The 22,461-nt window shown below is 37.1% G+C and overlaps 1 protein-coding gene across 1 annotated transcript in view; it reads left to right on the top strand.

The window, feature by feature from the left end:
- OTOG (otogelin) overlaps window positions 1-22,461 on the top strand; it is a 90,713-nt gene that overhangs the window by 63,304 nt on the left and 4,948 nt on the right. The window contains exons 36-54 of the mRNA XM_053945502.1: window positions 103-3,815; window positions 4,456-4,624; window positions 5,533-5,669; window positions 6,814-6,903; window positions 7,272-7,455; window positions 10,078-10,298; window positions 11,165-11,303; window positions 12,788-12,982; window positions 13,851-14,063; window positions 14,807-14,911; window positions 15,223-15,333; window positions 16,582-16,683; window positions 17,154-17,252; window positions 17,601-17,641; window positions 18,235-18,310; window positions 18,798-18,976; window positions 19,774-19,878; window positions 20,293-20,412; window positions 21,269-21,314. Coding sequence (XP_053801477.1) covers window positions 103-3,815; window positions 4,456-4,624; window positions 5,533-5,669; window positions 6,814-6,903; window positions 7,272-7,455; window positions 10,078-10,298; window positions 11,165-11,303; window positions 12,788-12,982; window positions 13,851-14,063; window positions 14,807-14,911; window positions 15,223-15,333; window positions 16,582-16,683; window positions 17,154-17,252; window positions 17,601-17,641; window positions 18,235-18,310; window positions 18,798-18,976; window positions 19,774-19,878; window positions 20,293-20,412; window positions 21,269-21,314 — 6,045 coding nt within the window. The remainder of the gene's footprint in view (window positions 1-102; window positions 3,816-4,455; window positions 4,625-5,532; window positions 5,670-6,813; window positions 6,904-7,271; window positions 7,456-10,077; window positions 10,299-11,164; window positions 11,304-12,787; window positions 12,983-13,850; window positions 14,064-14,806; window positions 14,912-15,222; window positions 15,334-16,581; window positions 16,684-17,153; window positions 17,253-17,600; window positions 17,642-18,234; window positions 18,311-18,797; window positions 18,977-19,773; window positions 19,879-20,292; window positions 20,413-21,268; window positions 21,315-22,461) is intronic.

Here is a 22,461-nt window from a genome sequence, read left to right as displayed (position 1 = left end):
GCTATTGAAAAGATCAGTTATACAAGTTAACCTAGAACTCTGCTGGCTCCATCACTATAATTATTCATGAATTTCAGGCTGTTTTCTTGTGTCTGACTTCAGGCATTGAACCTGCAGATGACAGCCCACCTTTGCTTCTCAGCATTCAAACCCCAGCAGTTCCACATTTAACACCACGCACAAGTTTGGCAGTGATCAGTGAAAAGGTAACTTCATTTCCTGTACCTGAAGCAAAGGACACGGAAACAACACTTGCTACAAAATTGCAACTCACAGCAACTACAGAGAAACTGGAAATTTTGACTACTACATCCAATGAAACGCTTCCAGCTGTAACTTTATTGCCAAATATTTCTTTACAGTCAACAGAAATGACATCTGGGAGAAGCACTACAGCAGTGACTGGGACAGCAATACCTAATGTAAGCTTGTCTGCTCCTGTTGACATTTCTCCTTTGTTTCCATCTGCTGTCAGTTCAGAAACTTCCACGAGGATACAGCTGATGAGTAGTAGCTCCACTAAACTCCTCAGGGCTACAGAACCTCAGACAGCAACTGCAACACATGCAGTGACCACAAGAAGAGAATCAGAGAGCAAACCAGTTGCTACTTCTGTTTTTACTGGGACACCACTTATACTCAGAACAACAGAAATGTCAGTCAAAACTAAAATAATGGAGTTATCAGAAATGGCCACAAGAATACTTCCCACAAAAGAAGCACAAGTAAAACCAGAAGGGCTTACGACATTTACACCCAGTTCATTTGAATCAATGACAGAAAAAACTGCTGCATATGTGCCACAGCTTTCTACATCACCTCTGGAAGTGCCTTCATATATACCACCAGTAAACTTAACAGGAACTTCAGAAGGGACAAAAATAAGTGTAGAACAGTCTTTTACCACAGTAGCTAATGTTACAGTGACAGCATTTTCTCCTATACTCACTACTTCATCTTTGTTAAAGCCAGTGTCTTCAGCAACAAAAGAAACAGCAGCTGTTTTAACCAAACAGAGTGTGAAGACTACATTTTCACCAACATCTACACCACCTATTTCAGTAGGAAAGACAACTACAGAACCTCCTCTTGGAATGGTTCAACACCACCTGACTGCTACTCCAGAGGTTCTCTTCACTACAACTCTAGGTCCAAAGATGACAACTCTACAAACCCAAGAGACATCATCAGAAACAATTTTGTTATCATTTACAACTCATAAAAAGGAAATCCCCAAAATAACATCTCATGTGGAACATACATCAAGTTCCTATTTCCCTCCCTATTTTCCACATCCTAGTTCTAGCACTGAAAAATCTTTCATTCTTTCTACAAAGAGACCTGCAGTGTCTCCTCCTACTCCTGCTTCTCCAGCTTCAGGTGAATTAAAAAAAACATTTAAAACTGTTTCAACTACAGGATATCCCTTACACACAGTTCTAAACACAACAGAGCTCCTGACAACATTACGCACTAAATATCCTGTCTTGGCTGAGACTAGCAGTGTGACACCTTTGTCTGTTAAGGTAACATCCCCTCTTGAAATACCAACAAAGTCAGCTTTTTCTGGAAAAATATCTACTGAATACAAGTCAACTCTGGTTTCAAGTACAGTGAAGACAAGCAGTCCATCATATTCAGATAGTGTTATGACATCAGCAATGAAAACCAAAGAAACCACCCCAGCACCTTTTGTAGCTACAGAAAGAGAATCACCATCATCTATCACTGGATCTCCACTTGCTCTCCTTACTGGGACTGAAACCACTCTGTTGACAACACTGCCTGATAAATCACAAGCTGAAAGTATTACTACCATCTCTACTGGAAAGCCATCTGCTTTATCTTTTTCACCATCAGCTTCTCTAATTTCTTTAAACATTTCTCTTCCTTCACTACCCTCAGATGGAAAAAAAGCATTGCTGACGACTCTCAGCCCCATGTGTACATCCCCTGAAATAATCTCTTTATATCCTAGAACAACTATACAAAAACCTATGTTAACAACAGAAAAGACTTCTCCAGTCCCAGTTTTCTCTATTTTATCTTCTATATTAGAACAATCAAGTTCAATAACAACAGTACCAGATGAAAAATCACTAGTGAATATCACTGATGCCACATTCTCCCCAGCCTCTGAATTCAGCAGTCAGCTCATAACAACCAAAAAAATAATGGCAGGCAAAGAAAAATCCTCTCTGTCCCCTTCTGTTGCACTTCCAGTAACAAAGCCTTCTTACACTTTCTCCACCTCTCAGTATCTAGGAGATAAATTAGTTTATTCACCTTTAACACAACTGCTACCAGAAGTAACAACCACACCAAAATATTCAGTAGAAACCAAAATAGTTTCTGCAGCATTAAAACCTGCGGTCCAAAGTATAACAGAAGCAGTGAAAATTCCAGCAGCTACAGCTCAGCCATCCCTGCCTCCATCTTCAGCAGGCCCCTTCTCCTTGCAGACATCTTCAGGAGCTAAACCTTCACTACAGACCACTGTTATACCACCTTTTTCTACTCAGAAGACTACAGAACTTGGTCATCAGACCTCTGAAGCTTCATTGACGAGCCAAGTTCACCAGTATCCTGCAGAATCTCTAACAAAATTCCCTGGTCAGCCACAATCTGTCTTTAGCACAGCTGAAGCTACAGTAGAACTGACTTCCTTAAAGACCTCACTACCTGAAAGCACTCATTCAAGTATGTTACCTACCTCAGTAGGTCCTACCAAGGTTATTTTACCAACTCAAAAATATTTGCATTTAACTGATGCAGTCACGCAGCCACTTGTATCAAGAACTTCTGTTTTGCAGCCTACAGTCCCAGCTAGAACAACAGCTGACTTGATTTTTGGCACCAAATTTCCCCCTTTCTCACCAGAAGTGCTTGCCACTTCCTCTTCTTTAGCAACAATTAAAAAAGAACAGTTTCCTTCATTTTCCACGCAAAAGACAGCTACAGATCTAAAATTCACACATCAGGCCTCATTTACTAAATCCTTTGATTCAAGACAAACACTTGAAGCATCACCTTCATTGCGTTCTGAGTCAACCTCTTCTATGGTTTTGCTACCAGGAACAACAGAAGTTCCTGTTGCATTGGGCTCCACATCAAGGGAACATGGTACAGAGGAAGCTGTGGTGTTGCCTAAGCAGGTCACGCCTTCAGGCACCACCTACAGCTCCATGATCCTACCAAGGACAGCCTTGTCAACTGAGGCCCGTTCATCAGTTGCAGCTTCAGCCTCTTCAACAATAAGCAGTGCTGGGCAAAACCTCAGTACTGCATTAGCAGCTTCAGACAAAGCAGCAGCAGTCACAGAGCTCATCTCCAGCTCTCCTTCTGTTACTTCAGAAGCAAAAGGAGCCATGCCCCTTGACATAGTGAAGTCTGAAGAGTCAGCGTTAACGACAGGATTCCAATCTGTCCTTACTCAGGGTGTTACCGTTACACCTCAGACATTTTATTCTCCTTATTTCACAAACACAGCTTCAGTTCTGTCCACTGCACGTTCACCTACCAAAACAAAAGTGTTTTCTTCTATAGCTCCATCATCAGTCAGTACTACTCAGACTCCAAAATTTGAAGTAACATCTGAGATGCAAACACCTTCTGTGAGTTCACTGCTAATGGTACCCGATCATCCAAATGACACAGCAGTTCCATCAGTTTCCTCATTTACCTCATCTACTGAACCACTTCATGGCTTGAATACAACATTTTCTGATGGACTGGCAATAGCTGAAGCCATGGCAGGAGCTGCAGCATCACCTTTTATGTTGCCTCAAGAAACCACAACTCTTCAATCTTGTACAGTGAGTAGTTACAAATAATTACCTGCCTGCTTTGGAACATGCCTTAGTTACTTCTACACACTGGTTAAAAAATAAAATTTTGAGCCATGCCTTGATCTTTAGGATTTAATTTGTATCAAACAAAGGAGCCTGATTATGTTATCCATTACATCTGAAACCTTGGGTAACTTCATTATGCATAACATTTTTTCGAAATGTTATACTACACTGGGTTTCAGGCCTCAGTTTTCTGAGTGTGACTGTTAAAAGAATGGGGTTTTTGACAAACAGAGGTGTTTCATACTGTCCAGTGTCAGTGTTTTGTCTCGTTGCCCTCTTTAAAGCACATCTTTCCAGATACCGCTGTTACCCTTCCTGCTTGTTTCCTTCCATATTTTGTGTTCTCAACTTTTTTCATTGTAAAGTTAAAAATTCAGTAGCGCTGTTCTCATCTTTACTATAGGACAACAGTGTTAATCTATTCTCTAAATGGTCAGGTTTCCAAAGGTGCTTGTAGCTTCCATCAACATCATGGGAATCAACTATTCTGTGCCTGAAGAATGTGAATCCCTTTTTCAACAAAAATTATACAGTATTGTGATAGTAACTATTCATGTTTTGGTATGAATGGTAACCTCTGTCTTTTATTGATTCGCCTTAGCCAATCACCGAGAGTGAGTGCATAAAACACATTTGCTTGGATGGACAGCTAATCCAGGTTAATAAGTCACAGAACTGCCCATACAATGCTACTCAACCCAGCTGTGGAGTTTTAGGATTTGCTACTCAAACAAATGGTGACAAATGCTGTCCAAAGTGGGAATGTGCATGTAAGTTTTAATTCTGCTGTACTTTTGAAGTGCATTCAGGTAACAGGTTAATGCATGTGTGAGAAGGGTAAGAACTGACACTTCTATACCATAGCATAGAAGATGCATATTTTTTGTGTTACTCATTGTCAAAGGAAATTTATAACTGTAGTTTTACATCCAGGGAAGTAAAATATAAATGCCCTTTTAACATACTCATCATTAGGTATCTGCAATGGATATGTTTATGTCTGATTTAGGCACATCTTGTCATCTCTCTAATTAGGGGACACCTAATCAATACAGATTTTTTTGGTTCATTTTTTAACTATTTCAGGATGAAAATATTTCCTAAACTATTAACTACTTCTGTTAGCGGTGTGGGGACTCTGTTAGCAATTGGAACTTCTGCTTAGGCTTTAGAGTTTGAAATAACTCAGAGTCGAACTCCAAGGCCACTGAAACGCTAAATCTTTAGCAACAAGACTGAGCAAAAATAAAACTTTTCACCTTAGGAATAAGACTACAGGTGAACTATGGATCTGGCATGATCTGCTGTCACTCATGATTTTTTTCTTAGTTTGGGATTTCTGAAAACTGCAAACCTTTGTTGGCAAAACCTGTAAGGAAATAGCTGATTGCAGAGGTGCAGGATGTCCCTCTGAAAATATGCAGAATTTGATTATGCTGTCTATTTACAGAGATGAACCAGTTTCAAATATGTGAAAATATGTACTGCATGTATGAACCTCTTAGTAAGCTAGTTCAACTTATAAAATGTATTGGTATTGTTATACATTATATACATATAATAATATGTATAGTATATGTATTGTATTATAAAATGTATTGGTTTATCTTCACATTTTGTAAGATTTACTGCAACTCTAAAGTAAGCTACAAAATACATTTACCTGTTTTTCTCTTAGGTCGTTGCACCATTTTCTCTGATCTGAGCATTGTAACCTATGATGGAAAGCATTTGGCTTTATTCAAAGAAGCATCCTACATTGTTAGTCAAACTGCAGATGAAACTATAACCATCCATGTCCTTGACTGTAGAATGGTAACTAACATTTATCAGCTAACAAAAGGTGTTTGGTACTGCTAATAAGATGTATCTGAAAGGCAAGAGCATAATAATATTTTATATTCTTCACTTCTGTGCAATACCTATGAATTGTAGAACACTCTAACACCTGACTGTAAATGCATAGTTCCTTGTGAAAGAGCTGGAAAATGAGAGGAAGGTCCATGTTATCCTGTGGTATGTGTGATATGGACAAGGTGATGAGAGATTAAGTGGATTTACATCATTAGTCACTTCTGTGAGTGCTGTCTTACTACAAATACCACCACAGTTGTACCAGTATACCACCAGTCTCTTTCAATGCAGGATTTTTATCTATGTTCGTATGGACAAATGTAGACTGGAAACACCCATCTTCAGAGCCATAAAAGACTGTAGGAATGCCAGACTGAATGGGACCACCCTGTGCATCCAAGTTTCTGACACAGAAGGGAGAGAAAGCCTAATGGGGATCCTGTCTAATGGGTAGTGTGGGTTGGCTTTTGTCATGAAAAGTTCATTTCTTGTGAGCCTTTTCAAAACTGCCCTTAACTCCGGTCTCTCCTGTGAAGGCTAGGTCATTTGATATCTATATAAATGTCCATTGCAAAGTTTGCTTCCAAGTTTCACCTAATGGAAGTTAATTTCAGAAGCTCAACATGACTGATATGAAGACAATGTGTTTGTGATGTTCAGATTTCCTCTTGTATTCAATATTTTCTGTTTTATTCACCCTTATGTAGCTCAGGAAGCATGCATTTATTCCTGAACCATTACTTCTGTGCTGTATACAGATTCATCATTCCCAATCTCATTCTTGTCAACCTTCAAATATGTAGTTTTTATCTTTTTGTCCAAACAGCTAGTCCACCATATTTTTTTCCCTGCATTTCTGTTTTAATTCCAAGATTGCATGATATAGCACAGTTGCTGAAAACAATGAGGTCATACTATTTTGTCTGTTTATCCAGAGAAACTCTGCAGTCTTGACTTGAGACTGCAACCACCAATGTTTTTCCTCTCTTAATAGTATAACCTCCCAAAATCCTTAATGTCCTAGTACCTAAAACCAGTAAGCAACCAATGTATTTAGATTTTGCACATCATGGCTATGGGTGATGTATTTTTGTTTTCTCAACAGAGTAATTCAAATTCAACTTCTTTGTGCCTGGCAATGTTGAACCTAACTTATGTCTCAAATCAAATTATTATCAATCGTTTAAGCAGAAAAGTAAGTATTTTGAGGGGTTTTATTTTCCTTTAGGTAACACCTTATTTCTGCAGTCAGTTGCCTCCTCATGTGGATACCAAGGAATAGAGTAGAACACCATAGGTTATATGATTCATTGTTCCAATTTTGTAATTAAGTAAATTTCTCCTGGTAAATTCAAAGAGCCAAACTGTGATCTAAGGGCAGTTAACAAGGTAAGACTCAGAGCAAGGCACATAAATTATTTGTACCTTTGGTAGTTGTATTATCTTTATGGAGTAAAGCCTGACTGCTTCTGAAATTACTTTGGACTTAGGTTCCTAAACTGTCAAAAACCTGGCCTTAATTCTTCTTCCAGACCATTAACCTCTCTTCTGTGTGTCGTTTAGATAACAGTAAATTCAAGATCTGCTTGGCCTACTGTTAGAAAATATGGATACAAAGTTGAAGATTCAGGCTTCAAGTATGCAGTTGAGACCCCAACAAAAATCAGAATTCAGTGGTTTCACAACACAGGTGTGATGATTATTGAGTTGAATAGTACCAGAGAGCCAAAACCTTTGGGACTATGTGGTAAGTATAGAGTAGTGTAAGAAATAAAGGCTTTCAGATGCTTTGCTAGGGAGACACATTTTCCTAATTATATAAATTATTTATTGCAGGGTCTGTGCCAAAAATGTATTGCAGATCGCTACAAATTTTAAGATACTGTTAGAATTAATCTATTACTAATTTTGTTTAATGCTGAAATTATATTTTTGTTTATTCCTCTCATCGCTCTTTGCCCACAGTGTTGCTTCTGTCTGTAAGCTTTTTGAACCAAAGGTATGATTGCAGTTACCAAACCCAAATAAGTAAGACAGGTCTAAGTCCATGATTTCAAATATGGTCATTTACAGATTTAGGGTTTGATAGCTATCTGATAGGAGGTGGTAAGTGCTATTTTCAGTTTCTAAAGTTCAGAATTCCCAGAAAATGTAAATTTCAGAGAACTAATCTTGGTTTAACTGTTGGAAAAAATACTTTAGAGGGAATTTCTTAATAATGTTGCACTGTGTTAGGCCTGTTATGTGCACTGCACTGTTAGGTCTGTGTTCCCCTGCTTAATTTTTTTTTCTAAAAACTACAGCTTTGAATAAGGTGGTGGTGTTTCAGCTTTTGCAAGTATATATTTGGTGATGTAAATCCCCACTTCGGTAGCTGCATCTGTAAATTTGTGCTGTAAATTGAAGCTGGAAATCAGGATTAAGGAGATCATATAATTACAGTGGATATCTTTCCAGTTTCAGAAAGGGCAAATGCCTGTAGCTCAGTATCAAATGCCAGGAATAGCTCAGTCCAGTTTCCAGTCCTGCTGACAGAAATGTGCTTCTCACAAAGAGAGTTTGAATTCACGCCATTTTAAGTAAGAGATAACGATTGCCCTAACTTCTGTTTTCAGTATTGTTCTCACTCTGCTTGGCTAATTGGTATTGTAATAGATAAAGCAGAAAAAAGACAATAAAGACAGTGGATATTTATAAAAAGTTTATAAAATGATTCAAGTTATCCAGAGAATCTCTTTTGCCTTTACCTGTTTGTTCACTGTGATAGGGAGGATTGGGAACATTACAATCCCAAGGTTTACAAGGTATTTAGACTAGATGACAACACACTTGTGTGCATGGTGTTGCAAGTACAATTTCTTCAGGGAATGTGATCTGTGTTTCTGGTGTTCACCTCTGCCTGGGAGGCTCTCTGCATAAGTCTGCCTGCACAGTGCTGCCTGGTGCCACTTCCAGAACCTGCCTCAAATGAGCTCGTTTTCTGCATCTTTCCAGGGTGAATTAGTCCAGCCTAAACTCCCTTCTGTGTTAGTGCAAATACAAGCAACATACTTTCTCAGATATCTTTTAGCTGAACTGCAGTATTGGTAGGTCTTGATTTCCCAGCTTCATGGAAATGCTGAAACTGAGCAGACCATTACAGCTTTGTAGCACAAGCATCCTTTGGAAGGATCCAGAAACAATGGTGTCTTTTACAGCGCAAGGGTTGGGCAAATGTGGCAGATGTTGAAGAGCTGGGGTGGGAGATGAGGGATGTAGGAGGGGAACGTGGACATTCCTATAGCAAAACTGGTGAAAAAGATTTAAAGCATGTCAGTTGTAGTTGCAACTGGATCCTGCCAAGAAAAATGTGGAGTTTTAGTTTTGCTGGTTTAAATCTCCCTGTCAATGTGTAAGAGAAGTGAGAAAAGCTGTTCCTGACAGGATAGCAATTCTTTGAAGTCTTTCAGAGCCATCATATACTTCCTGTCTGTGTTGCAAATACAGACTCAAAAGGCTCAATCAGACATAGTTTGGAAAGCTGTTTTATTCTCTGAATGCCTGTATCACTGATTGTCATCAAAATTTGCTAAAAATGGTAAAAAAGACCAGTACTTTAGAAAGGGGCGGAATCCACAAATACTGTTTTGAACAGATAAAGAATTAGCATTGTTCTTGTGGAGATAACAGAAGAAAACAGTCTAGAAGCCTGATACAAAAGTCTCAGAAACTGATTAGGAAGACAGAATAGGGGACTGATCCATCATTCTGCTTTTTTCTATCTGCTGGTTTTTAAAGGGTATTCTGAGGAGACTACTGCAATACTTGAATATTCTTATGACTCTGACCACAGTCACTATCCATGTTAGGTTGCTCTTTTTGCTCCAAAGTGTTTCAAAATTTCTTACTATTTTAGTTAAAACAGAAAGGAAAATGTGATGCTGCCTTCTGGTATCACATAAGCATCCCGACATTTTATGGTTGTTCCCTTCTCTGATAACATTTACAGTTTTAACTTGTTGCTATACATGGAGGTGCTTTGCAATCTTTTTTAAAATGCATTTTTGTTTAGTATTTATGCAGCTTAGGAGCAAACTTCCAGTTTCTTAGCTGGGCTCTCTGAGCAGCTCTTTGATATGCAGTAGATTTCCATTCAAAGATGCATCTTTACTTTTGCTTTCCTTCATTTTTCTGAATTTCGTGTATTTTGATCCTAATGAAGACTTTTTACATCTGTTGTAGGTTGTGATACTGTCATGTTGTATGAGATTTTGAAAAGATGTTTACTTTCTTGAATATACCACTTCAAACATATTTCACATGTGTTAACCTGCTTTTTTGTTTGTTTGTTTGTTTGTTTGGTTTTTTTTCCCCTTCTGGTAATTCATAGGGTTTTGTGATAGAAGCTTGGAAAATGACTTGATGCTTCCCAACAGGACAGTTTTAAGCCAAAGCAGTTCACCCTCGACTTTTATAGACAGCTGGCAAGTGCCAGACACGTTAAAGTATGTAGGAGAAGACAGGCATCAGGAAACTAATTGCTCAGTCATGGACTGCTCAGAGTGCTTAAGAATGGTGTTGAACCAGACCTTCAGCAGCTGTCACCCTTATGTACGTTAACTATTTCAAAGCTTACATTTTGAGAGATCTGCAGTTCAGATATAATTTTGTATACTTGGTAATTTCACTAATGTGAGGCTACATGTAACCATATCTGTTGAATGAGATGTATATTTTTTGTGTGTGCTTACAGTTGCAAGGTAAAAGTAATTGAAGTGTATGACAGCTTGGTGGGAGAGTTGCAATAAACAACTTTCAGAATTTCACCTCTCTTAGTTTTGAAATGCTGCATACTTCATAAACCAGTCACAGATAATTCAACTGTATCAATAAGATGTAGAAAAATGTAAAAGAAAATAGTTTTAGGATTTAATTAATCCTTATGCCTTCAGTAATTTAACAAGTCCAAAATTGCAATAGGTAATCTGAGAACCTGCATTCTCAAAGGCTCTAGAGAGAATTCCAGCTTGGAGATATGAGAGGGCAAAACAGACCCTTGAAAGCAAGCCTAAAGCAAATAACAAACTCCTGGTGTGCAAATAAATTATTTGTTGTCATATGAGTACATTTGCCATTTGACCTTTTGTATATAGCTGATTTTGATGAAGATGAGACCAAAAATAAGTTAAAATGTAGAGGTAAAAAGGAACAAAGCAATTGTGCCTTCTACTATAATAACTGTATTACCTCTTACCCTGGCACTTATAAAAGATTAAACTAAGAAATATAATCATGCCAATGTTCAGGAAGTCTTACTTTAAAATCCTATTCGATTATCTTTGTACACTAATGAAGGCTTACCATGAACCAAGAACTCTTGCCTTCTCTGTAGTGGATATTTCTAAAGGTCAGTCTTTCCTACCTAGCATAGCCTCTATGAAGGTGCCATCTCTTTTTTTTTTTTTTCCTTTTGTTAGATTCCACCTGAGCAATTCTGTGATATATGGGCTCGAGACACTGAGTATATTCAAAATCCATGCATTTCACTAGCTGCCTATGTGGCAATGTGCAACAAATTCAATATTTGCATAGAGTGGAGGAGCTCTGATTACTGTCGTAAGTATTCTGCATGTATGCCCACCTCTGGTGTTCACAGAGACAAAATTTGCCTAATTTAAGAGTTATTATAAGTTGAGAATACCAGTGCTTCTTGAGTCTTCATGTACTTTGATGCTGCTGCAGAAAGCTGTGGCTTTGGAGGTGGGATTAGAGAAATGAAACACCTTTTGAAACATAAACTTTAAGGGATTTAGAGATTTTAGAGGAGCTAAGATTTTAGTTAGAGATAAGCTAACTAAAGAGCTAACTAAGTTAACTAATAATTGATTGCTTGTCAACACAATGTTTAGTTAGCTGGGTTTGTAATGAAGAATATAGAACCTAACAAACAGCTTTTAGGAACATAAGACAATTGTGGGCCTCCTCTGTTCTGAAACCAATTGAAGACAGGGAATGGGAGTTCTACCAAGGTTCATTTGTCATATTTGCATTGAAAAGGTAGAAAGGTCAGAATGAGGAAGACTTCATTTTCTTCCTCATTTTGGGACCCCTCCCCATGAAAGGGACCACTGGCCCATTTCAAGGAAGAAACTACACATGCTTAATAGCTTTTGAAATGATTAGCGTACGAAGCGAGGAATGGGATGTACCACAATTTTGAATTTGTATTTGTATTTTGGGTATTCAATACTTGTATGAATAAAAGGACTATAATCATTTGAAAGGTTCTGTGTGTATTTGGGAGCTATCCCACACGCTGCCCGGCAGCATAGTAAACATACACTTTCTAACTTTAAACTGTTAGAGAGTTTTTGTCTGTCACAGTTGGATATTGGTACTAGATCAATATCCATATTTCTTTAATAAATCACTTTGACATTCGATGGAGTGTAAGGGGTAAAACCTGAGATCTTAGTGTATCCTGGCAGCAGAATTCTCCCACAGCAACACTAAAATGTAAGGCCAAATGGGATCTGTAGCTGGATCACAGTATCTCCTTATGCTGTCCATGATCACCTAGGAAAAGCCCCCTTCAGTGATAACATAAGAAGGTCTGTGGTTTTGAGACATTTTTTTTTTAATTCTTCAGTTTTTATGGTTTTTATTAGCAATAACTGTTAAAAGGAGCTCTTACAAAATATAGCTGTAAATATGTATTCTATCCATCTTGAAGGGACACATCACACTTATTTTTATACCATTTTCTTTGGCCACTGCAAGTTATTCAGAACACTCATTCAGAGCACTCTATGATTGATCTGTGTAGTATTTGAAAGTGTTTTTGAAGCTTAGATTATTTTGTGTCAGCACTGTTGCATGGTTTGTAACTCTGCTGCCAAAATGCAAACTGAAGCTTGATGAAAACGTTATTGCAAGAAGAAAAGTAGAAGTGTTTGCAGATTCCATATGTTTTAATTTGTTATGTAGGTAACTGGTCTGTGTTGGTGTTTCAGGCTGGTAGATCCAACCCAGTGAGCACAGGAAGTTGCCTCATGGGATTACAGCTTGAACAATGTCTGATTTATTTATTTCCTTCCTAGCCTTCCGCTGCTCTGAAAACTTCTCGTACCAGCCTTGCATAGCTGTCTGTGAGGTTCCAGAGAGTTGTGAGAACAAAGAGGTGGCTCCTCTGAACTCAGACTCCTGCTCAGTGCTGACAGAAGGCTGTGTCTGTGCTGGAGGGACCCTCCTTCACCGGACTCATACTGCTGTCTGTATTCCTGAAGAAAAATGTGGTATATTTGGATGTGATTTTCTTCTTTATTATCTGCAAGTTAATAAAGACAGTCAGACACTCCATTATTCATAAGTTGAGTTCTGGTTTTGTGTTGTGTGAGTTCTGAATATGTCATTCATTTGAGAATTCTAGATAGCCAGTAAACATTAACTGTGCAGGTGAGAAAGCAGGGGATGTCCTTGTGATGCACAATTTTTCTCACTTTCTCTCAGCTGGTGGATGCTCTTCAAAGTCTTTGCTTAAGTTTATGTATTTAATTATTGTAAGCATGTTAGTCTTGGCTGCCTTTTCACTCAAGCCCGTTGCCAAGGGTCCAACCTTTTGATACCCATTCAAATCACATGCAGCAGCAGTTAATTACACCTTTTGAATAATATATGTGTGTGTCCTACCAGCATTTATGTTTATTTTCATTGCAAATCTGCCTCACCACACCAAATAATGGACCAATTTTTCTCCCTAACAACACGAACCTTAAAAATTCAGTTTATGATATATCAGATTACTAAGGCACTGTAAATTAATAATAGTTTTGACATTTGTAAAATACAAAGGTAACTTCTTTTTAAATTGTTACTTTAAAAATGAAGGATTGGATTGGGATTTTAAGTAGCTGGCCTTGCAGTGGAGACATGAAACAAATTGGAAGTCTGGGCCTTCTGGAAGGTGTTGTGTCTTGATTTCCTGTATAAACTCAGTCACAGACTGTTTCCTCATTCATTTTTTTTGTGGGGTGATGGACACAATCAAGCCTTTAAAACTCTGGGATTTTTATGCTTTGTAGATCCACATCCACTATGGAAAAAATGGTGATCAAAACTGAAATTTAAAAGGAATTGCCTCTGTTTTCTGTTGTCCTGACCTAGCTTGTACAGATAGCTCAGGAGCACCTCATGCTGTGGGTGAGATCTGGAGAACTTCTTTGAGCGGGTGCTGTATGCAAAAATGTGTTGACAGTGAGACCATAATTCCAGTGGAGAACAACTGTTCAGAGATCCACAGCTCAGAGTGTCAGCGATTTGCAGAAGTGGCCTTGCTTGTTCCTGATGACCAGACATGCTGTCCTCAGAAGATCTGTAGTAAGTATTCCTTCATGGTTGTGAATACTGCCCACTGGAATAGGCAGATGTCCTTTCTCTGAGGTTTGCTTTCCTGTTACACGTGCTACTTTTGAAGAAAATGGAAATTACCTTGGTTTGAATTTACAGATAATGTAGAAAACTGTAGAAGCTGTTTGGCTCAACATCCAGTAGGTTTTGAAGTAGAGGTAGAGGATAGGAAGAGGACTGAAATAGCTCTGTGATTATTTAAATATGAATTGTGTTTCCCTCAAGTTTAGAGATTACTGTTTTATTTTTAATATCCAAATACAACCAAATTATGTGGATAATTCTGAGGAAAAAGAAATCAGATGATTGTTTATCTAATTCTTAAAGTAAGCAGTAAAAAATTATAGAAAAGTGCTTTTTTCCACATAATTCTTGCTTTTCTTAGAAAGTGTCAAAAATAAGGAATTTTCATGTTTTGACCACCTAGTATGGTGTTGCAGTGAGTTTTCCAGAGGAGGTTTATTTTTTTAATTCTCACAATGACTCAGTTCTAGTTTAATATTGCCTCCATGGAGAGCATTGCAAATGATGAGCACTTCTGAATCCTGTCTCAATGGAGTTTTTTGCTGCTTCATTGTGTTTTCCATATGCCTATAATTTGGAGTTTTGGGGTATCTAACTGCAATTACTGCTTGCCACTGCTCTACTCAACCTATAAATGCATAGTTTAGAAGGTGCTTTTTCTCTCTTTTTTTTTTTCCTTTATGTGACAGTTTGTAACCAGAGTCTCTGTGAACTCCTAATCCCTGAGTGTAGCAGCTTGGAGAAGTTGGTCACCTATTACAGTGAAGAATCCTGTTGTCCCAGCTACGTTTGTGGTACGTTTCTTTTGAAAGGTAAAGAATTGCACTCTGCAAAAGACATTCAGTAAACGAAATAGATCAACTCAGAAGGATAAGGGTAGTGTAGATACCATTGTTAGTATGGCCATTTACAAAATTCACTTTTGTCTATAGCTCAGGGGTTGGTCTGTGTTAAATGATCAGGCAAGATCTTGGGATACAAGGTGAAAGCTTTTCTAAAGCTTGTAGAACCTCTCTACTCCATGCTGACTTTCCTTGGGATATAGCATAACAGAGGAGGAATGCTGAGCTTCATCTGAAGGAATACATTTTTGCCCCTTTTTCAGAATGTGATCCAGAAAAATGTGAACCATTGGAACAGATGCCAATCTGTCAAGATGATCGAACACTAATTGCTGCTCGGGTGGAGAATACCTGCTGCATTTCCTATATATGTGGTACAGTAGTCTGACTAGTTGAGATTATGAGTGTGGTTTTGCATATACAATTATGTCTATTATTATCTTGCCAGTTAAGGTTCCTTGTATTTCCTTTAGGTCTCTCAACATAGTAAGGCTTGAAACTGGTTAAAAAATTGGCATTAGTTTTCTAAAATATGCCAACAACCTAAAATTAATTAAATTAAATTTAATTAATTAAATTTAATTAATTTTCTAAAAGTGCCAACTACCATCAAGATTCACAGAAGAGCTTTGTGCAACTGAGTAGTATTCCTTGTTGGTCAAGTAAAGGAGGATGAAGGAATTCAGGGCTTTTGAGACTGTCCATATGCAGTGTGAACTAGATACACAAATATTTTCTCTGAAAGAAGAATGAAGTGGTATAGGCTTTTATTCCCTGTATCCTGCTGTCTCAGCTCTGGCCCATCTTAACTGATGACAAATATCCCATATCAGAGTATTATGCATATTTATTATTATTTATTCATTATTTATTTTTATTTATTCTTTTGGATTTTAGCCTTTAATGACTTAATTCAATAATAAAATTGCACTTTTGCCATTAGTATATGAGCTTCAATCTTACCATGCAGTTGTTTTCTGTTTGATAACAATCTGATAATGAGGTGCTGTTGAGTTTATTTTATTTTTGAACAGATATCTGTGAAGGGAAGCACCTTCCACATGCAAAAATTTGAGTGTTAATTGGAAACGTGAATTACAATTCTGTTATTTATAGTAATCAGATTGCTTTGATCATATATTAGCAATGGGCAGCATTTGGCTCTTCTCACTGTCTGCAGGGTCCACTTTTGACTCTTTTTTGATAAAATGAGTCTTTACACTGTACATATTGAAAAGTTCCTGTTGTGGTTTTCATGTGTTCAAGTGGGAAGTTAACACGGGGATCCATGGGGGATGCATTTTACTGAGGATCAAAGATTCCTGAAAAAAAAAACAGCAGCATGACTTTGTAGGAGAGAAGACCTAGCAAAATGTCTCATAACAGGAGAAAGAGGAAAAATTATGTTTGCTCACAAAAAATGTATTAATTCTTTATAGCAGGGAGCCAAGGGAAGAGGGCCAAGCTGCACTGAAAATTAGCCTTTTGTATAGGGTCTATAAGCAGTGAATACAGAGCACGTCTGCTCTCTTTTATATGAGTCTTACAAACTTACAGCAAATTTTCTAGGCAGTAGTAAAATCTCTTCCAGTGTTTTAGATTTCAATAATTGTTTTCTCCAGCATGTGGGGCTTGCTCGGATCAAATTCCCAAATGCCAAGAAGGAGAAGTTCTCATTGTGGATGGCAACACTACTGACAGGTGTTGCCCTGCGTACCAGTGCAGTAAGTTTGACTTGATTTTAATATTTTAAATGACAGAGAACATGGGAAATTATGTGGTGTGGATGTTCAGTGTCAAACTGTATAAGCAAGCTATCGTCTGTAGTCCTGAACAAACAATTTTTACTTTTAAAGCTTCATGTATGTAAAGCATTTTCTGATATCTGTATCATGAAATATTCAGATGTTAATAATTTTAAATTTCCAGAATTTGAGGACTGAAACGATAAGTGAGTAGTTTCAGACTTCAAATTTTGGATATTTAAAATTATTTAAATACTTGTCTAGAGTATTTTGTACTCACACTGTTATCAATCGATATCTAACAGTCAAATTTTTACTATTAGTCATGTAAACAAAAATGTTATCCAAATGTATTTATTGTAAATAATTTACTGTATCTTGATTAATATTTCCACTCATCTAAAAAAGACAGCATTGCATTTATTGTTCTTTCTTTCCTTTGATTTTAGTCTGTGAAATACATCGTTGTCCTGAATTCAGATGCATGCTGGGCATGTCTCTGGTGGAGGTGTGGAGCACGGAGAAGTGCTGCCCCTTCCGGACATGTGGTAAAATCACTGATTTTCACTAAAGCTGCCATAATGAGAGGTGACAACAGCTTTGGCCCCTTGGTGTCAGCCAACTACACCATTGTGACCTGCTCATGACAAATGATACAGAAAAGTCATTTCATGCTGCAGAATTTCCTAATCTGCCTCTTCTGCTTTTCTTGCATCCCACAGAATTTGTCTGACCAAAGTGGGTTATCGACTATCTTGAAAGTGTTGTAAGAGTTACTTACATATTGGGTTTGCTGACTTTTATATCTGGAATTTTTATTCATTCTGTTGCTCTGCTGTAAGTAAATGGCATATAAATTGCTAACCTACTGTTTCTGATGTTGTATTTTTTTTCAGAATGTGCCTGTGAAACAATCCCCAAACCTCAGTGCAAACTGGTATGAAATTTATCTTGTCGCTATTCTTTTAATAATTCCTGAATTAATCTATTTATCAGTATCTGAATAATAGTTTTATCAGTGAAATATGAAATGGTACAGCATCACCTCTTTTTAAAAAAAATACTTTAGAGTAATTTTTTAACAGTAACAGTTTTAAGAAGCCACCGAAGTCTAAATACCTTGCAGAATAAAATTACTCTACAGCCATGGTATTTCCAGAGCTTTATTCATTTGATCTGTTACCTTATGAATAAAGCTGTGAAATGACTATCAGCTCTGATATTTCCAGAGCTTTTTATTACCATATTCTGCCCCAATATATTGGTAGAGTAGGACTGCTTTCATGCACATAGGATAAGTCAGGATAAAAGTTTGGGTTTCAAGTGTTGAACTAAATGCTTTCAAGCATCACAGTTAATATTATTTGTTATGGTGAATATGTTAACATACATTATGCACTCAGGCTGCTAAGCAGAACCTTCAAGAGATACTGCTACCCAAATTCTGCAGGAAAGTTGTTTAAAAGATCATATAAATAAGAAAACCTGCTGTTGTTTCATGTATTTTTTCCCCTGTTTTTATACCCGTAGGGGGAGAAACTTCAGATAGATGAACTGTTTCAGAACAGTACAGAAAATTTCTGTAACTGTGTGAAGTACAAATGTGGTAAGTCAGAAAATAATTTAATTCAAAGAAATCACCTTTCAAGTGCTAAGGGAAATGAGGAATTAAAAATCAGACATCCACTTTGAACATGGCACTGCAGAGGACAGGATTAATTTACTTAATTCACAAATAGTGCTATTTCTCCTCTGTGTCCTCTGTAATTAGTGGGGAGAAATAGACATTTCTTAGATACACTTCTTATCCTGAAGTAGTTTTTACAAAATAAAACAGTTGAAGAAGCCTGTCACTTGGGTGCAGCTAATAGAATGCTATATATTTAGTTTTCATGCATGGCTATATTTGAAAAGATTTGGTGACTGCAGTGAAACGTTAGATTACTATTAATTATTTGTTTGAAAATGTGGCCCATAATTCTAAAACAGGTAGGGTAATTTTTTCCATTCCTGTTTTACTGTTTGAAATGTTTTTAGTGGAGTTTTGATGCCAAGCTGATTGTCCTAAGAATGCTGTTTGTTTTTTCTTGCAGTGAGAGACAAAGTTTGCCTGAGTAATGAGAGAGGTGTGCTGCTTCCTGGGCAGAGGATCGTGGAGCACAGTGCAGATGGCATTTGCCATATTTCCTATTGTACAAATGTGGTTGATCCCTCCAGTAAATACTACAAAATAAACATGTCTTCCATAGACTGTGCTGTCAAGTGCAAAGCTGTAAGGAATTCAGAAATGTAAACCTGTATACTGTGTCTGGTGGCCTGAATTACTTTGTGATGGGTTTTGTTGGGCAGATTAGTCATAGAGCAAGTTGGAAAGAGTAATTAGGATATCTCCCTCTAATGATGTGCTACCACAGTTCTGATGGAAGTTTGAAAAGTCTCCCTCCCTACACTCTTTTCTCTGTGGCATAAATCTTACACAAATTAAAGTACATAGTGAATGCATCCTTGGATTAATGGCATGCTGCCTCCTTGCATCCCTGCAGCGTTTCAACTGCATTATGTGCAAACTGGTACAAATTCCTGGCAGACATTAGCTGAATAAGAATCAGAAAGAGAATAATTATGAATAGAAGAATTCTAAATGCAGTGAAAACAGCTTCATAAAATAAGCAAATGTTACATTGTCTTTTTACAAGATATGATTACCATGGGAATATACATTACCATGGGAATATTATACAGACTTTTTTTAAATTTTATAATTACTTGATGTCTAATGTGTAAAAAGTTAGTTTCAGTGGTTCTTGAACTAAGTGGTCACATTTGAAAATGCTAGAACGACCAGTTAATTCTCTCAGGTATGGAACTCCTCCCCTTTTACTTCAATTAAGATCAAATGTATTTTATAAAAGCCTCATGGGTGTGCAGTGCCAATATAAGCTATGTGGTTTTGAAAGTTATTTTAAAAATATCCCTAAAATCAAATACCTGAAAAAAATCTGTTACAGTAGTAAAACATTCATCTGCAAGATTATTTCATACAAGGAGTAATCTATTAATTTTTGGCAGAACCAAGTCTATCAGCCTCCAAAAGATTTAACAACTTGCTGTGGTAGCTGCAAGAACTTGTCTTGTCTCCACACTTTCAGCAATGGCACAGTTACCAGTTTTAAGGTGAGTTTGAATATTTTATTTCCTTAAAATATTTAGAAGCAAGCAAAAAATCACAAAATATTGTATACATCTTGCCATAAAAAATGTGCAGAAAAGACCTTTAATACTCAGAATAGTTTTGCATGTATACAATATTAATTTCTTGGGGAGTCAACCATATAACTGTCAACAAAAATTAAAGGATTCTGATATATATGAGAGAATTACCATCAACTCTACTATTTTAGAAGCTGCTTAACATTATATATTTTTTATTGGACTTTCAAATGCAGTACTTAAACAGAATATGCATCCAAATTATATTTTGCTGTATTACTGTTGATTCAAGTGAGATCTCATTCAATGAAATTTTAAAATTAATGCTTCAAATACTGTTTTCGCTGAGTAAAGTTTCTGTTTTAAAATTTTTGACAGCCCGGTGCTGTTTGGATTTCAAACTGCATCAGATATGAATGCACCAACACAGCAATAGGACCAGTTCTGGTGTCCTCTGCAGTTGGATGCCCACCCTTTAATGAAACTGAATGTGTGAAGGTCGGTGTACAAGACACTGTTTGCATTCTAGCTGTAATTTATGTTTGCATGATAAGATTTATTTGCGTGACAAAAGATGTGTTTTCCTCAAGAAGGGATAAATTATTAATTTTTGTAGTGCCTGTATTTTTTTCCCCAGACATTTAGAGGTAAAAGGTATAACCACACACCAGACTACTGTGCCACCAGGCTGCTGAGTTACACAGCTGGACACACCTCTTCTGATTCTTAGAATTTTTTTTTTTTTTAAATGGGGTTTGTAATATCAAGCTAGTCTTCATACAGCTGTCTGAATTTGGATGCTTTTCTGGGGTGGACCTCCCCTTACTAACATTTTCTGTGTATAGCAATGTGATTCAGCAGAATGATCAAAATCATTGAAAAAAAGGCAAGATTGTCTGAAAATCAGGAGCATCTTTTCTACAGTGACATATAAAGTTTTATGAACTAGTTTTGGAGCAAGAACAAAAAAATCTGTATGAATTTTCAAAATGAGATTATATTAAGTGCCAGGGAATGGAGGCAAGGAGAATTCTCTTACTGCTTTCTGTAGTTCTACATTTACATGTAGATCTCTCTACATGTAAATGATAGATACTCTCCTTGGTGGATGATGTTACACAAGCAGGGAGCAGTCCTGCAAGTACTGAGTGGCTGTAGCTCTTCCTCACGGTGGGTTGGTTCCTCAGAACTCTCAGTTGTGTAGCCAAATCTTCATCCATTCACCAGAGTGTTGCATTTGTCTGAACAATGATGCAGAGCTTTATCTGAAAGATATTTTTAATAGTGCAGATACATGGAAATGAATGCTTGAATAATAATCAAGTCTTTCCTCTTTATTTTATCTCTTGGTCAGGTTGGAGGCTATATTGTGCCATTCTTAGAAGGATGCTGCAAAACATGTAAGTGATTATTGACAATTTCTGTCTCACAAATCTCTGATCTGTTGCCTTATGAATAAAGTGGATTATTTTCCATATGAAAGCTTGATTCACATCTCAAGGACAGTGCTTTTCCCAGTTTTACTCATGTAAATAACACTGAAAATAGTGGAGTTAAATCAAAAGAAAACACTTTAACATGGAAACATTTACTCCACTGGCAGTGATTGTAGCTTGTCAGCTCACTGAAATTCCTACCTTGAGTATTTTGTAGTTCTTGTGTTAAACTCCTCAAAATTTTAGGTACTGCATTTAGTAAAGTAAAAGGTACTGTATTTGAGAAGGCGCCTTAAAACAGTGATTCATCTACATTAATATCTTCATATTTTGTAGAAATGAAGATTGATCTATGTTGTTTGTAAGTTAATTTTGTAACTAATGAATATAGGAATTAATAAACAGTTACAAAGCCTTCAGGCAGTATCTTTTCAAAGATTCTACAATTTAAAAATTCCCCTTTCTTGATTATCTGTGAGAGCTAATAAAGATTCTCTGGGGGAAAAAAACAGAATAAAAATTCTCTACAGAATAGGTTTGAAAGATATTTTGTCTTAATAGACATCAAGAAAATAGAAATTTTTTTTTTCTTAACACATTGGTACATAGCTGAAACATTTTGGTTGATCTCATGAAGGCCTTAGGCTGAAGTTTCATACTATTAGAAACAACTGAAATTTTTGCACTGGGCAGTATAATAATATTTTAAAATGTAAAAATATCTGATTTAATTTACACAAGTGGCTGGAATAGTGACCTGAAAGTGTGGGTGAGAACTGGAAAAAAGTGCAGGTATTTCTTGCTGGGTGGGATGGAACTTGAACAGCTCTGACTGCCTGACAAGGTACCATGTGCACAGTTACTGCAGTGGGTTATGTGCTCCCAGCTGGGAGGTTCCTTTTGGTATACTGGCTTGTATTATATTTTGTGGTAAAAACTTTATGGAAACTGTGCAAGATTTATCTGGGGTGTTTTTTTTTCCTCTGCTCCCACCATAGGGGCATGATTATATCCAATTTTCTTCTCTCTGATGGACCTGTGTTTCAAGCACTTGTCCTACCTCGTTCTGTGGAAAATTCTCCATAGGCACTCTGAGATCAGTTTTTGATTA

The sequence above is a fragment of the Vidua chalybeata genome, chromosome 6 (genome assembly GCF_026979565.1).
Source record: "Vidua chalybeata isolate OUT-0048 chromosome 6, bVidCha1 merged haplotype, whole genome shotgun sequence".
Taxonomy (NCBI): domain Eukaryota; kingdom Metazoa; phylum Chordata; class Aves; order Passeriformes; family Viduidae; genus Vidua; species Vidua chalybeata.
This window is presented reverse-complemented; position numbering and strand designations above follow the sequence as displayed.